Source organism: Hakea prostrata, chromosome 3 (genome assembly GCF_041222555.1).
Source record: "Hakea prostrata isolate BN-2017 chromosome 3, UWA_Hpros_2, whole genome shotgun sequence".
Classification (NCBI taxonomy): domain Eukaryota; kingdom Viridiplantae; phylum Streptophyta; class Magnoliopsida; order Proteales; family Proteaceae; genus Hakea; species Hakea prostrata.
In genome coordinates, this window is record NC_142602.1 from 57,077,232 (window position 1) to 57,094,337 (window position 17,106).

Consider the following 17,106-nt stretch of genomic DNA (forward strand, 5'->3'; position numbering starts at 1 on the left):
GGGGGGTGTTGTGTCGCCCCCCAGCGACATTGTCGATTTTTCGCCTTGTGTCGGCGATGCCCCATGTCGGCGATATATCGCCAACACGAGGAACCATGGTTTCCACTGTGAGGCGTTGCCAACTGATGGACCTTCCATGATATGAAAGTGATACAATGACAGTTTTTCATATACATGGTTATGAATAGCATAATAACCGTCGATGAATGACATGTAGAATACAATAAGACATATGCATAGATAGGCAACACGTGAACGGTATCGGGATCCCTGCTTAAAAGTATGATGGCGTTCTCGTAATTAAATGCCTTTAGAGAGAGAAAGGCCCTCTATAAATAAATAAGATGGCTTGAGGAATCATGCATGGTCCAGAGAAAGCTATGGCTGAAGAAGGGCGTGGTGAGTTCACAGAGGATGGAACTGTTGATCTCAAAGGGAACCCTGTCCTTAGATCCAAGACCGGAGGCTGGACTGCCTGCTCCTTCCTTGTTGGTAATCTCTCTCTCTTTCTCTCTCCCCAACACGCTTTCAATTTGCATTCTTGTTGCAGTGGTAAGATAGTCTCTTTTGCTTCATGAAATGGTGGGTTTAGACCTGAAAATCTTAGAAGACACTGAGGGAGACAACTGGTATGTGCAAGTTCCATGCATTCCCCCTTTTTTTCGGTGAAAAGTTCCATGTATTTCAAGGAGTCTTGTATTTAGTTTGAGTGCTTGCTTCACCAGTTCTTGAGAAATCGATAAACCTCAGATTCTCAGTGATGAATGATTTCGTCCTGCAATAGACTTTCTTTCACTGTTTTTCTGATGCTCATTACCATGCGAATTGAGAAGAACAGCATTAGATGAGTTGATGATAGCAGATGTTTATTTTGGTTACTAAAGCATTAAATGGATGAATGACACGTTTCGATTGCTGCGTAGTAACAGCCACCAAGTCGTAATCCCATTAGACTTTTTATTTACTTTTTCTGCTCTCCTAATTAATGTTCAGATTTTTTTTCCATAGTATCCTCACCTACTTCCATGCGTGCATCAATAGCTCTTTTATTGATTCTATTCTATTACTATGTGTCCTGTGTTCTCAGTTGGGTAGTCACCTATCCTAAACAGTCCACTCTATTGAGTCTGAAGTTGGTCACAGCACAAAACGGTTCTCTTATGATGTAATCCAGCATTGTTGAAGTGAAATGAAATCTGGAAAATAAGTTAACTGTGTGTCTGGAAGAAAAAAGGGGCGATTAAGGCTGGTTCCTTAAATGGATTGAATATAATCCTGTATTAATTTAATTTTCATGCATCCAAATTAATTACTTGCCAAATTTTCAGATATCTTTACTTTTATACTAATTTAATTTTCATGCATGCAAATTAATTACTCGCCAAATTTTCAGAAATCTTTACTTTTATTTTCCTTTGGTTTACTTATTATATTAATTGTGGATTATTTTTCATTTTGACTGTGGGGATTGACTGAAGTGTATGAGATATTTGAGAGAATGGCTTACACTGGAATATCATCTAATCTGGTGATCTACTTAACAACCAAGCTTCACCAGGGAACCGTTGTCTCTGTCAACAATGTTACCACTTGGAGTGGCTTCATATGGGTAACTCCGATCCTAGGTGCTTATGTTGCTGATGCCCTTCTCGGCCGCTATTGGACTTTCGTCATTGCTTCTGCCATATATGTTTCGGTACACCTCTTTTTTTAAGCCTCTGGTAAAGTTATTGGAGAGTTGAATCTATTGATCTTTTGAAAAAAAAAACAAGAAGAAGAAGAAGAATACTCTCTCCTTCAATACACCGGTTCCAAACAACTAATTAAAATAATTCCAATTAAACCTGGTTAGACCCGGTTTATACTTTGGACAGTTGGGGTGGGTAAGAATTTTTATTGAGTTTGTATGTTTAACCCATTGCAGGGTATGTGTTTGCTGACTTTGGCTGTTTCACTACCAGCACTGAGGCCCCCTTCATGTCATGAAGTAGATGTACAGTCATGCAAAGAAGCATCACCATTACAATTGGGTGTGTTCTTCTTAGCACTATACATATTGGCAATTGGAACTGGTGGAACCAAGCCCAACATCTCCACCATTGGTGCTGATCAATTTGATAGTTTCCACCCAAAGGAGAAGACCCAGAAGATGTCCTTCTTCAATTGGTGGGTGTTTAGCATCTTCTTTGGGACACTCATCGCCACTACCTTTCTAGTGTACATTCAAGACAATGTGGGCTGGGCTCTTGGTTATGGGCTCCCAACAATTGGGCTTATTATATCTTTGCTGATCTTTCTTGCTGGTACACCCTTCTATAGGCACAAGTTGCCTACTGGGAGTCCCTTCACTAGAATGGCCAGAGTCATAGCGGCTGCCTTCAGGAAATGGAGAGTTCCTATCCCTTCAGATCCTAAACAACTTTATGAGCTTGACTTACAGGAATACGAATCATCTAAAGGAAAGTATAGGATTGACTCTACAAATACATTAAGGTTGGTAGTTGATGATCTCCAAGACTTGCTCTCTCTGTTAGCTACTTAGCTTCCTACTTAATTCAGTTCTAATACGTACATGTAACATGCAGGTTCCTCAACAAGGCCTCTGTGAAAACATCTTCAAACTCACCATGGATGCTATGCTCAGTTACCCAAGTGGAGGAGACAAAGCAGATGCTGCGCTTGATCCCAATACTTACTGCAATGTTCGTGCCATGCACCATGGTAGCTCAAGTCAATACCCTTTTTCTCAAGCAAGGCGCAACCCTTGATAGAAAGATAGGGAGTTTCTCTATTCCACCTGCGAGCTTAGGCGCCTTCTATATAATATCAATTATTGTCTTTGTTGTGATTTACGACCAATTCTTAGTTAAAATGATGAGAAGATGGACTAAGAATCCAAGGGGAATTACACTTCTTCAACGACTTGGGATTGGTCTTCTCCTTCACTTCACAGTCATGGTAGTCGCATCTTTGGTTGAAAGGAGGAGACTAAGTGTGGCCGATCAACATGGTTTGGTGGAAAATGGAGGGACAATTCCACTATCTGTATTCATTTTACTCCCTCAATTCATTCTTATCGGAACAGCTGATGCATTTTTGGTGGGGGGAAAGCTCGAGTTTTTTTATGATCAGGCGCCGGAGAGCATGAAGAGTTTGGGTACTTCATTTGCCCTGACAAGTCTAGGGATTGGCAATTTCATTAGCACTTTCCTTCTATCAACAGTTTCTAGGATTACAAAGAGAAGTGATGGCCAAAAAGGATGGATTCTCAATAATCTCAATGCCTCTCATTTAGACTACTACTATGCATTTCTTGCTGTACTAAACATACTTAATTTTCTCTTCTTTGCTATGGTGACCAAGTTCTATGTTAATAAAATAGATGTATCCCAACAAATCAATGGAAATGCTTAAGGAAGAAAAGCTCCGGAATGAATAAAGGATACAAAAGCCTTAGAAGGAAATGCTTGCAATAGTTTTAATATCAAACTATCCTGTATTTGAACTTGATCTCGGTCAGAAATTAGGGTTGAGTTTAGAGAGAGAGAGAGAGAGAGAGAGAGAGAGAGAGAGAGAGAGAGAGAGAGAATTGACTTATGTGGTTCAATTGTAGCTTGTAAGCCTAAGTTCAAGGGACACTAGCTCTTCTAGAGACACAGTCCTTGACCAAAATGAATCAGGATAGAAGACAAGATACACATCATTATCACTACAAGAGTTGGACACAACAGTGAGTTGCAATAAATATCTGGAACAAGCAATACATTTGGTAAGGCAAATTGCAATCACAATACGAAACAGATAAGGAGCCAACTCTATTGTTACGGATGTTTGGCTCAGACCTATGGGCCCATGTGAACCAACCAAACCAAACCAATGCTTTGGTTTGGTCTTGGTTCATTAAACCTTGGTTCGTTGGCCTCATAAGGCACTTTCCGGCGAAGCACTTCTTAGCATAGAAGATTGCTGAGAAGAACGCCTTTTAGTGACAACCAGCTGTCACAACCCTCCAACTGGTACCCTATTTGGAATACCCAGAGGTGTGATCCACAGCCCCGAAGATCAAGTTTAGGAATGATCATATCCACTTACCACAATAACATAATCAAAAGCAAGAACAAATCATTGTATTCAAGTAATTTAATAACAAGAGTTAAGAAAGGATCTCAGAAGGATCAGAAAAGAATATCAAAGTGCGGAAATAACAATACCAAATAAAAGACAACTGAAGAGTATAGTGGAAATATACCTCACAAACAAATGCGGAAGGTAGATTAAAAATCTAAAGCAAGGCCTAAACTATCACAAATAAAAGTAAAAGTCTAGAAGAAATAAAAGAAATCTAATCAACATCTTCTGTCGACTCTTCTTCTTCTTCTTCAATCTTCATCTTCTTCACCGTAGGATTATGCTCTTGTAGCTTCAGGTAAACATCTAAATCATGATCCCATCGGCGAACAAGACGATGCCAGCTGCCATCAATAGGAATCATTAGAGCAGTCCAAACCTGTGAGCTAGCTGCCCCACTGGTCATGACCTTCTCCAGAGACTTCCGGAGCTACACCACATAAGGAAGGGTCCTCCATACTGTAGCACGGGTTCTCTTCTGAATCTACAAGGTCATCTAAAAATAAGTCCCCTGAATGGTAAGCTCAAAAGAACTTAGCAAGTAATCCAATCATAATAAACATCTTCACACACAATCAAAGGCAAACATAAATGTAATGATATGAAACAATATATGCAAGTATGTTTCTAACTCTATATATGTATGCTAGTCTCTATTGGTAGATACGCTTTAAGTCATAGCACCATACTCCTCTGGGTGGGTCTCAAATAGCTCTCCCCTCAGCCTTCTTGACATCTTAGGTTCTCCATTTGGTAAATGAGTCCTAAAACCTTCCTTGACATACCTTTGCTGGGGTTTAGGTTGACACTCTCTCACATCACCATTTAGCCTGAGTACTGGCGTGTATACAGGGTTAATCTAAGCCCAATGCAAGTTATCTACTAAGTCACATCTACTTAGGGTTAGATACATCTATTCCTCGCTTCTCGCGATCCTTCTAGGTACCTTTCCCACTAGAGTCATCGTCTTCTTCCCGGCTACGTAGACTCTTAACCCTATTGGTCATCCACACACAGTAAACGGGAAGCTTGCATGTCCTCTCATGCTTCCCTCAATCTCGAGCGCCCACGAGCCCAAGTCTACCACATGCAACTCTACCAATGAATGGCCCCCACAATGTGATTCATGTCCTCTCATGTGTTGGTTACCGGTCTTGAGGGCCCACAAATCCCCATTGCTGCCACAGGTCACTCGGTCTCAATTCCCCTTCTAATGGGGTCAAATATGATGGTTTCCTAGCCAAACACTTTTAGACCAATCCTAGGTATGTCAACCAGTAGTCAGGGAAAGTGCCAAGGGGCACCATAGGAAAGCGTCTCATACCACCTCCACTGGTGTCCAAAGACAGAAACGCCAAAAGGGCATCCCCCATTCCACAACTACAACCTAAGCATTCACCTCATGTCATGATTCCATACATATCGCATTCACATTCATATTCACATCATTTAATAATCAATTCTTATATGTAAATCTCATTATGAACATGCTATTGTAGTTACAGAAGTAATATAATGCTAAGAAAGTAAAGCAACAGTAGTTAACTCATGCAATCAAGTCATATTATAACAAGGTATGTAAATATGCAAATTGTGAGTGGAATACTCACCTCGAAATCCAAAATTATAATCTTCAAGTAAGAGATCAGAGATCAATTCCAAAATCACCTAAACAAGCTTGAGAAAACATGTATAGATCATAAGACGTAAATCCAAGAGATAGGAGTTGAAACAAAGAAAAATTGGAGTTGCTGAATCAGTGGGTCGATTGTCTGGCAGCCTGGCCCAGTCGACCAAGTGAACAGTATTGAATAGCAAACCCTAAATCAGTCATAACTTCTTCGTTTGAAGTCCGATTACTCCGAAATTCAAAGGGGAACTCCATAAAACATACTAAAACTATCTATGAAAGTCTAAGCATCAATAAAGGTCAAGGAAATAGAGTTATAACAAAACCCCTATTAGGCTAAAACCACGGATCAACATAGAAAGGCTAGATCGAATAGGGATTCATTCAAAGAGGTAGAAGACAGTAGATTAGTCATGGAAAATTGATAAGAAACAAGTCTAATATATATTAGATGGAAAACTACAGTAGGATTAGATCATGCTATTAAAATCAATCAAAATCAATGAGAATCGCCATATGGCTTCAAGGAATGCATAGAGTGAATGGAGACTCACTCTAAGACAAAAGGAGATCAGAGGTTGGGTCATTACAGTAGTGTAATACCTTCCTCATAATCAAAACAATAAGAAACAACAATAGAGAGAATAGATTAGTGAAGAAAGAGGTAGAATACCAACCTTGAATGAGAGAAACCAAATAGAAACTTGGTAGAATGCTTGGGGATCTTCCTTGGCTTGAGGAGGAGGCTCTAGGGTTCTTCCCACGTTCTCCAGAGGTTTTAGAAACAAAAGAGGCTGAAAATCAAGTAGTCTCATTAAATAGAGCATCAAAACCCTAAACAGATGATCTTAGCCAGATTCTGTCATCGTGGGTCAATTGCAGGGTCTACTGGCCCAGTCGACCTAGGCTGACAGCAAGTCCATAAATAGGGATTTCAAGCTCTAAACCTCAAAATTTTCGATGGGGCTTCGCCCAACTCAACAAACAACTTACCTAGCATTGAGGGACCTTCCAAAACGTGTCCAACTAGGCCTCAAGTCCATCAACCAAGCTCTTCAACACCAAGGTGTAGTTTCTTCTCCAAATTAGACAAGGCTTCCAAAAAGGGAACTCCATCATCAATCTCCATGGGTTTTGATTCAAACACCATGCCTTCCACTGAGATGGCCCACAAAGTCTTCTTCCTTCACTTCGGGACTTCGCGTCTACACTAAGGGAAATGTCTGACTTGGCTTCGTAGGGCCTTCCAAAGATAACAACACTGTACTCAAGGTCCAACTTCAAGGTCCAACATCAAACAAGCTCTTCCTCATCCAAAACAATTAGGGTGTCCATGTCACATCCACCCAGCCGGTACCCTACCTGGCATACCCGAGTGTGTGATCCACAGCCCCGAAGACCAAGTATCAAGTAATCAATCTCCCACATAGACAATAACATAATCATGAACAATAATAATCAATGTACAAAAGATAAACCAAAGATCCAAATAAGGAAAGAATAAACCATATATAATCAGAGTACGAAAGACAATCAGAATGTCAAATCAATAAAGTAAAGTGAGGCAGAATCCCACTCTACAACCAGCGGAAATGTAGTACTAAAAGAAAAGGAAAGGAATGAAAACGAATCCCAATAGCAGGTACAATAAGTAACTAAATTGTTCTCGATCTTATAGACAACATCTCTATAAGTATAAATCTCAAAAATGGCGCAAGGGCACTTCCACTCTATGGTCGAACTAAGCATCGTACGCAGCATAACCACCCGCGGAATCTTCAGTGTAATTGTCGTAACCGCAATCACCTTCCTGGAGATATGCCTCTTCTCCTTGCGCTTCTTCATACGAGCAGTCATGATACTCAGAACTTGTAGAGTAGTTTAACAAAACATTGTACAAAAGGAATGAGTTTCAAAGAAACTCAGTAAGGCAGTTAATCCATAACAACATAAATAGCAGGATCTCAAAGCAAAGTAAAATGCTATATGATATGAAACACATGATGCAATATGATTCTAACTCTATGTATGCTGGTCTCTATTGGCAGACATGCTTTAAGTCATAGCACCGTACTTCTTTAGGAAGGTCTCATCACACAACGCCTTTTGGTAGTGGGTCCGGCATCCCTAGGGACATTCCATGGCTGGGGGTATAGGTCACCACTCTCTCACATCACCATTGGTCTAAGTATCGGCGCATGTCAGGGTCAAAGCCTAGCCAAATGAAAGTCTCCTACTCAGTTACATCAAGTCAGATTCAGATACGTCCATTCCTCGCCCCTAGCGATCCTTTCCGGTATCCTTCACACTAGAGTCCTCATAGTCCCTGACTATGGACTCATCAACCCTATAGGTCATCCACATATGGTAAACGGGAAGCTCTCATGTCCCCTCACGGGTTGGTTACCGGTCTTGAGCTCCCATGAGCCCAAGTCTATCCATATGCAACTCTACCGATAAATGGCCTCTTTCGAGTATCCACAATGTGATTCCTGTCCTCTCACGGGTTGGTTACCAGTCTTGAGAGCCCATGAATCCCCATTGCTACCATGGGTTGTTCGGTCTCAATACCCCTCCGATTAGTATCTGACATAACGGGACATCCTAACCAAACACTACTAGATAGTCCTAAATATGTCATCCAACAGTTTAGGAAGGTGTCCAAAGGGCATCTCCGGAAACATCCCATAATATTCCTGTAGTAGTCCAAGGACAGAGGTGTCAAAAGGGCACCTCTCCTTTCCAAACCATACTCAGGCATACACAAGCATCAATCCATAACATCACATATATGGAAACTTCATATATGGAAATAAATCAATAATAACATCCAACTTGTATGCATTTGGTAAGTAAATCATACATGAGTCAATTTAATATAAACAAGTAATGCTACTGATATCAAGATAGTACAACAGTAGTATAACATTGTAAGAATCTAATTAAAGAAATAAACTAACAAGATTCAAATATAGAAACTAAGATATACAATTTATGTAGTTAAGGAAGTAACCATCCTTACCTTTTATAACTCGCAAAGGAATCTTAAGAAATCAAGTAAGATCTTGACAAACTTGAGAAGAAGGTCCTAAACAAGTGTATACAACATATTAGGAAAGATACCTAGAAGGAAAGATATCAAAACATCCAAAACAGACCAAATATGGAGTTGCTGTACTCATTGGTCGATTGGATTGGTCTACTATCTCTGTCACGCCCTCCCAGCCGGTACCCTATCTGGCATACCCGAGAGTGTGATCCACAGCCCGAAGATCAGGTATCGAGTGATCAACCTCCCACATAAACAATAACATAATCATGAACAATCATAACATGAGTGCGGAAGATAAATCATAGATCCAATAAAGAAAGAATGAATCATAAATGAATCAGAATACTAAATATAATCAGAGTATCAAACAGATAAGTAAAGCGAGGCAAAAATCCCACTTTACAACCAGCGGAAAAGTAGCTCTAAAAGAATAAACTAGACAAAAATCTAATCCCAGTAACAAGTACATTGGGTAACTAAATTGTTCTCCACTTTATAGACAACATCCTTGTAAGTGTAAATCTCATAAATAGCACAAGGACGCTTCCACTCAATGGTCGGACTAAGCATCGTACGGAGCATAACCACTCGCGGGATCTTGAGAGTAATTGTGGTAACCGCAATCACCTTCCTGGAGATATGCCTCTTCGCCTTGCGCTTCTTCATAGGGACCGTCATAGTACTCAAGACTGCAGGATAGTCTAACAACATTGTACAATAAAGGAATGAGTTTCAAAGAAACTCAAGAAGGCGATTAAAATCCATAATAACATAAATGGCAGGATTCCGAACACTCATAAATGCAATATGATATGAGACAAACAATGAATGAATGAATCTAACTCTATGTATGCTGGTCTCTATTGGCAAGACATGCTTTAAGTCATAGCACCGTACTTCTTTAGGAAAGTCCACTCACATCCTCAACCATTTAAGATATCTTGGATTCTCTCACGGATCATTTCACCGGTCTTGAGCAGCCGATTGGTAAAGGGTCCTTCATCCCTCGAGACAAACCATGGCGGGGGGTTAAGTCAACACACTCTCTCACAACCATTTGGTATAAGTACTGGCGCATGTCGGGGGTAAAACCTAGCCAAATGCAAGTCTTCTACTTGGTTACATCAAGTCGGATCCAGATACTTCCATTCCTCGTCCCCGACGATCCTTTCCGGTATCCTTCACACTAGAGTCAGCGTATCCTATGGCACCGACCAACTCGGACTACGGACTCATCAACCCTATTGATCATCCACATATGGTAAACGGGAAGCTCTCACGTCCTCTCACGGGTTGGTTACCGGTCTTAAGCGCCCAGTGAGCCCAAGTCTAACCATATGCAACCCTACCAATAAATGGCCCCCACAATGTGATTCCTGTCCTCTCACGGGTTGGTTACCGGTCTTGAGCGCCCATGAATCCCCATTGCTACCACGGGTCGTTCGGTCTCAATACCCCTCCGATTAGGGTCCGACATAACAGGACATCCTAGCCAAACACTACTAGACAATCCTAGATATGTCATCCAACAGCTTTAGGAAGGTGTCCAGAGGGCATCTCCGGAAACATCCCATAATATTCCCGTAGTAGTCCAAGGACGAAGTGTCGAAAGGACACTTCTCCTTTCCAAACCATACGTAAGCATACACATGCATCAATTCATATCATCACATATATGGTAACTTCATATATGGAAAGAAATCAGTAATTACAATCACTTGTATAACATTGGTAAGTAAATCATACATGAATCAATTTAATATGAATAAGTAATGCTACTGTAATCAAAGTTATGCAACAGTAGTATATCATTGTAAGAATCTAATTTAGGAAACTTATTAATGATATTCAAATATAGAAACTAGATTCATGCTATCTATGTAATTAAGGAAATAACCATCCTTACCTTTTATAACTCGCAAGAAATCCTAAGAAATCAAGTAAGATCTTGGCAAACTTGAGAAGAAGGTCCTAAACAAGTATATACAACATATTAGGAAAGATCCCTAACAGAAAAGATATCAAAACATCCGAAACGGACCAAATCTGGAGTTGCTGTACTCATTGGTCGAGTGGATTGGTCGAGTGGTCCAACGACCAATCAGTCGACCAATGCGAGATAGCCTATAAAATCGGAGTTTTAAGATATGAAATCCGAATTTGGTGGTTCAAAAGGGTACTAATCAAGGGGTAGACTACATCGTAGTATTCTAACAAATAGGGGACCTCAAAACACCAATCAAATCAAGATATCAAGATCCAAATTAGGAAACAAAAAGTTACCATAATTAACTCAACCATGGATCTTGATGAATTTGAAATAGAAAACAAAGACAAGAACAATAGGAGGATGGATCATTGCTTTCGGTAATGAAAACATGAAAACATACATAGATCTTCATGGAATAAGGCTTAGAAGCATAAATCTAAATAAGGAAATAAAACCTACCATATATGTAACTATCATGCATCATGAAGAACACATAGTATGGTAGAAGAGAACAACTAGAAATCTATAGATTATGGATCATGGAAAGAAAACACAGTAATTAACTACTAACATGATCAACATAGAAGATCCAAAGAGATCGGAATTCAGATTAGAAGTTTAACAGAGATTAAATCATGGTTTGATCATGATTCCTTCAAAAGCTTGCAATGATCATGGTTAAGATCATTGTTCTAGCCTCAAATCCTTAGGATGATCATGAGAACATGTTCAGAGATGTTTGCAACAGAGAATGCAGCATCTCTTCTACTGTCTCAACTCAAAAAGGAAAGAAAAAAAAAGATGGAGGAGAAGAAGAGAGAGTATACATACCTTTTGATGCAAAAAGAAGAGTTTCGACGAAGATCCGTCAAGAAAACACCAAGGATGCAAGAGAGATGACTTGCAGAGGTCTTTGGTTCTGTTCCGAGGGTTTGGAGGCAGCAAATACGAAGTGGACTCGAGATTGGACTTAAATAGAGCAAGAACAACCTAATTGCCAAAGACAAGCACTCATTGGTCGATTGGTCGATCGGGTCCAATCGACCAATCAATCGACCAATGCCGATAAAGAAGACCAAAACAGGGAATTGAAGGTCCAGATCAAATCCAATCCTAAAGGGGTTTTGCACACAAGTCAAGTGACTTACCTAATAGGTAGAAATGCCTTCAAACCAAGATAGAGAGCACTCCAAGTCCATCAACTAATTAAATCTTCATCAGGATTCGTTTCCATAAATAGAACCTCATCATCAACTTTCATGGATTCAAAGCCGACACCATGTCCTCTACTCGGGATGGCCCAAAGCTGACTTCTTACTTTACTTCGGGTCATCGGACCTACAAATAACAAGGTTTCCGGGTCAAGGTTAGGGCTGGGTTTTACATTCTCCCCCCCTTAAAGAAATTTCGTCCCCGAAATTGAAAGCGCACTGTGCTTCCAAAGAGGTAAGGAAACTTCTCCTTCATATCTTCTTCCTTCTCCCGGGAAGCTTCTTCAGGGGTATGGTTCTTCCACCGAATCTTCACCAAAGGAATGGCGCGATTCCGCAGCCGCTTGTCCTTCCTATCCAAGATTTCGGCCGGTTCTTCATCATAGGTCAAATCAGCACTAAGTCCTTCAGTGCTTGCTGCAAAATGTGTTCCGGATTCTCTATGTATTTTCGGAGCATCGAAATATGGAACACATTGTGCACACCAGCAAGAGACGGAGGTAATGCTAATCGATACGCAACAGGTCCAACCTTTTCCAAAATCTCGAAAGGTCCAATGTAACGAGGGCTAAGCTTTCCCTTAACATTGAATCTCATCACACCCTTCATTGGTGAGACCTTCGGAAAGACTTTCTCTCCAACTTGAAATTCCAAATCGGTCCTTCTCTTATCAAGATAAGATTTCTGTCTCGATCGAGCACTTAATCCTTTCTCTTATCATATCTACCATAGCACTTGTAGCTTCAATCATCTCAGGACCTAAGACTTTTCTTTCTCCTGTCTCAGTCCAGTACAAAGGTGTCCTACAAGTACTGCCATACAAAGCCTTGAATGGAGCCATGCCTATTGTGGCTTGATAACTGTTGTTATAGGCAAACTCAACCAAAGCTAGGTGTTCATCCCAATTACCACCCATATCTACCACACAAGATCTGAGCATGTCTTCCAATGTCCGAATTGTCCGCTCGTATTGTCCATCGACCGTGGATGGTGAGCTGTACTCAAGTTCAATTGGGTTCCCAAGGCCTTCTGCAAACTATTCCAAAACCTTGAGGTGAACCTAGGATCACGATCCGAGACAATACTCAATGGCACACCATGCAGACGAACCACATTATCCACATAAAGCCTTGCTAGCTTATCCATAGTATGAGTGATCTTCATAGGAATGAAATGGGCTGATTTGGTCAACCTATCAACAATCACCCACACAGTGTCATTGCCTTTACTTGTCCGAGGCAAGCTAGTCACAAAGTCCATGGAGATATCTTCCCACTTCCAACTAGGAATAGGAAGAGGCTGAAGTAATCCAGATGGAGGTTGTCGAACGGCTTTCACACGCTAGCAAGTCTCACACTTGGCAACAAAATCATCAACATCCGCCTTTAGACCAATCCACCAAAAATGTTCCTTCAAGTCCTTGTACATCTTGGTGCTTCCCGGGTGTACTGAAAGAAAGACCGACCGGTGTGCTTCCTTCAATATTTCTTTCTTAACTTCTTCATTTGCAGGCACGCACGTCTTCCTCTAAACAACAAAGCACCATCCATGGATATACCAAAGTCGGGGTCCGACTCAGGATTCGAAGAAATCTTCTCAACTTTGATCAAAAACTCTTGATCGAACTCTGCAGAGCAACAATCTTATCTCTAAGACCAGATCTTGCCGTCATGGCGTAAAGAATAAAATCAGAATTCTCGAGGACGATTTCCAAATCAAAACTCTCAATAGAAGACCACAATGGTAAACTCAAAGCATTCAAATCCAAAGTCTTCTTCCTGGTTCTTCCTACTAAGAGCATCAGCAACAACATTTGCTTTCCCAGGATGATACTTGAATATCACAATCATAATCGGAGACTAGTTCCAACCATCTCCTTTGTCTCATGTTCAACTCCTTTTGGGTAAAGAAGTATTTCAAACTCTTATGATCCGTGAAAATGGCAATCTTCTCACCGTAAAGGTAATGTCTCCAAATCTTCAAAGCAAAGACAACGGCGGCAAGTTCTAGATCGTGAGTGGGGTAATTCCGCTCATAATCCTTCAATTGCCGAGAAGCATAGGCTACGACCTTGCCATGTTGCATCAGTACACAACCCAAACCAATCTTTGACGCATCGGTATAAACTGTCATACCACCGGAACTATCAGGTATAGTCAAAACCGGGGCACTTGTCAATCTATCTTTCAGCTCTTGGAAATTCTTCTCACAAAGCGTCGGACCAAACAAACTTCTCTTCTTTCCTGGTCAACTTAGTCATAGGAGCAGCCAACCGAGAAAAGTTCTCAATAAACCTTCGGTAGTAACCCGCCAATCCAAGAAAACTTCTTATTTCCGTTATCGACTTCGGTCTCTCCCAATCAGCCACAGCTTGGACCTTTTCGAGATCGACACGAATACCTTCGGCTGAAACTACATGACCAAGGAATACCACTCTCTTAAGCCGTAAATCACACTTGCTAAACTTAGCGAACAACTTCTTTTCTCGCAACCTTTGCAAGGTGAAACTTAGATGACTCGCATGCTCTTCTTCGCTCTTCGAATAGATCAAGATGTCATCAATGAAAACAATCACAAACTTATCAAGCACATCATGAAATACTCGGTTCATGAGGTCCATGAACACCGCAGAGCATTGGTCAATCCGAAGGGCATGACTCTAAACTCGTAGTGACCATACCGCGTTCGGAAAGCTGTCTTGAAGATATCACTAGACTTCACTTTCAATTGGTGATATCCGGACCTTAAGTCAATCTTTGAGAACACAACTGCCCCCTTCAACCGATCGAAGAGATCATCGATTCTCGGGCAGCGGATATCTATTCTTGATAGTCAACTTATTCAACTCACGGTAGTCGATGCACAAGCGCATACTACCGTCTTTCTTCTTGACGAACAAGACCGGAGCTCCCCAAGGTGACACACTAGGCTGCACGAAACCTCTATCAATGAGCTCATTCAACTGATTTTGCAACTCTTTCAACTCAGTAGGAGCCATCCTATACGGAGCTTTAGATACCGGTGCAGCACTGTGGACGAGATCAATAGAAAATTCGACATCTCTGTCCGGAGGCACTCCCCGATAGATCATCGGGAAGACATCAACAAAGTCGCAGACAACTCGACTTCATCGACTCTTTTCTCCACTATACCCTTGCCTTCGGATGAAGCATCATCCACTAGGGCATAGACTTGCATCGGTGCAGACAAAGCACCTTCTTACAAACCCTTCTCTTTTCACCCCGAAATTCAAAGACCGGACTTCCACAAATATGGAACTGAATCTTCTTTGAGGAACAAAGGAACACAGCTTTGTGGGCTGTCAACCAATCGATTCCCAAAATAACATCGAAGTCCTTCATGTCAAGAATCACAAAATTGGCTTCCAAGTTCTTCTCACCAATCAACACAAGACATTTAGATAACCCCTTATCTAGTTTCACAACAGACCAAGAGGTGTACTAATCAATAAACAACTAGACAACTTCTCGGGGATTAGGTTAGTCTTCTTGATGAATGCAGATGACATGAACGAATGAGATGCACCCGTATCAAATAAGACAAATGCGGAAATAGAAGCGACTAACAATGTACCCGTAATCACATCATGGCTTGGATCCCGCTCAAGACCGGAAATACCGAAAACTCTACCAGAGGGAGGAGCAGGAGCACTCTTCACCACGGGCGGGGCAGGCTGCTAGGCGAGCCGCTCCGGACAGCACGAGCAAAATGACCAGCTTGCTTGCAGTAGAAACAAACAGATTGCTGGATCCAACGGGGGTGGCTGCAACAGAGGGCTTCGAACAAAAGGCCTTGCACTTGCACTTGCACTTGCACTTGCACTTGCTGGTGGCTCGGTTTCCGCCATACTTGTCTAAACCGGCCGGGCTGCTGAAAACCCGTGTTCGACCTACACTCTTAGCCCGAAAGGTAGGAGTGGGGTAGGGTGTAGGTCTCACAAAACGACGGTCAGTGCGATCCACCAAACCAGAATTCCTTGATCGCCAAGGCTTTTGCACACGAGCACTTTCCTTCTCTGTTTCTTCCAACTTCTTCGAGTTCGCACCACTTGAGCATAGCTCACTATAGGCTGGACTCGTGAGGTAAGCTTTAATGGCAGGGGCCAGTCCTTTGAAGAACTTCTTTGCTTTGGCGAGGTCTTCCTTCAAAGAATCTGGAGCAAAGAAATGAAGCTCCTCGAACTTCGTTGGTACTCCAACACGAGACGAGTTCCTTGAGTCGAATCATAAACTCAGCTTCCTTCGCATCCTTCACCGCCTCGGAAAGTAGTTCATACAAAAAGCCTCTTTGAATAACTCCCAAGTTACAACTCCCGCATGCAAACCTTCCAAAACGAGACGAGTGGAGATTCACCATGCATCAGCTTCTTGTTGCAACTTCGCTCAAAGCAAACAAAATCTTCGAGCTTCCGAGCATTGCAGATGTCGGAAAGCCTTCTCCAACTCACGAAGCCACTTGTTAGGAAACAAGGGGTCCTTGGTAACTCCAAGAAAAGTGGGTACTTGCATCTTCGAAAACTCTCCATCAAAGGAGTATGAGGAGTTCCAGCTAAACCTCCCGCATTCAGGACTGCGGCATGAGGATTCACATTAGCACCAGCCCGGGTCTCATTATGCGAGTCATGAAACCCACCAACATCCGGTTGAACCGAGCCGCTTGCCGTCGCATCATATTGCCCATAATATTGGCAATATCTCCGAAACTTCCAACATTCGGGGCACCAGGGATCTCATGAGTACCCCGATCAGCATTTGGTATCTCACCACCTCCATGAGGTACTTCACCACCTCCCCGAGGTATTTCACCACCTCCATGACCACTGGATTCACCACGCCCACTTCTCGTAGTAACCATTCGCAAAACCGAGAACATCAAAATACCGAATTTCGAAGATTCAACATAAACCACAAGTCCAAATGATTTGAAAACTTAAATCATGCTCAAATATATCCATATAGTCATCAAACAATATTCCATAAGGCAAAAATCGCATTTTCCAAAAATTCAACAGCAAAAGAGGTCACTGTGACCATTGGTCGAGTGATTGGTCGAGTGACCCAATCGACCAATGAGT

General features: G+C 41.7%; 1 protein-coding gene across 1 annotated transcript; it reads left to right on the forward strand.

Annotated features, from left to right (window-relative positions):
* The first annotated feature begins 380 nt into the window (after window positions 1-380).
* On the forward strand, window positions 381-3,414 carry LOC149022585 (protein NRT1/ PTR FAMILY 5.2-like). The gene is made up of 4 exons (XM_089147305.1): window positions 381-492; window positions 1,479-1,696; window positions 1,925-2,493; window positions 2,586-3,414. The coding sequence occupies exons 1-4, from the start codon at window positions 381-383 to the stop codon at window positions 3,412-3,414; spliced, it is 1,728 nt and encodes a 575-aa protein (XP_089003431.1).
* Window positions 3,415-17,106: the final 13,692 nt, after the last annotated feature.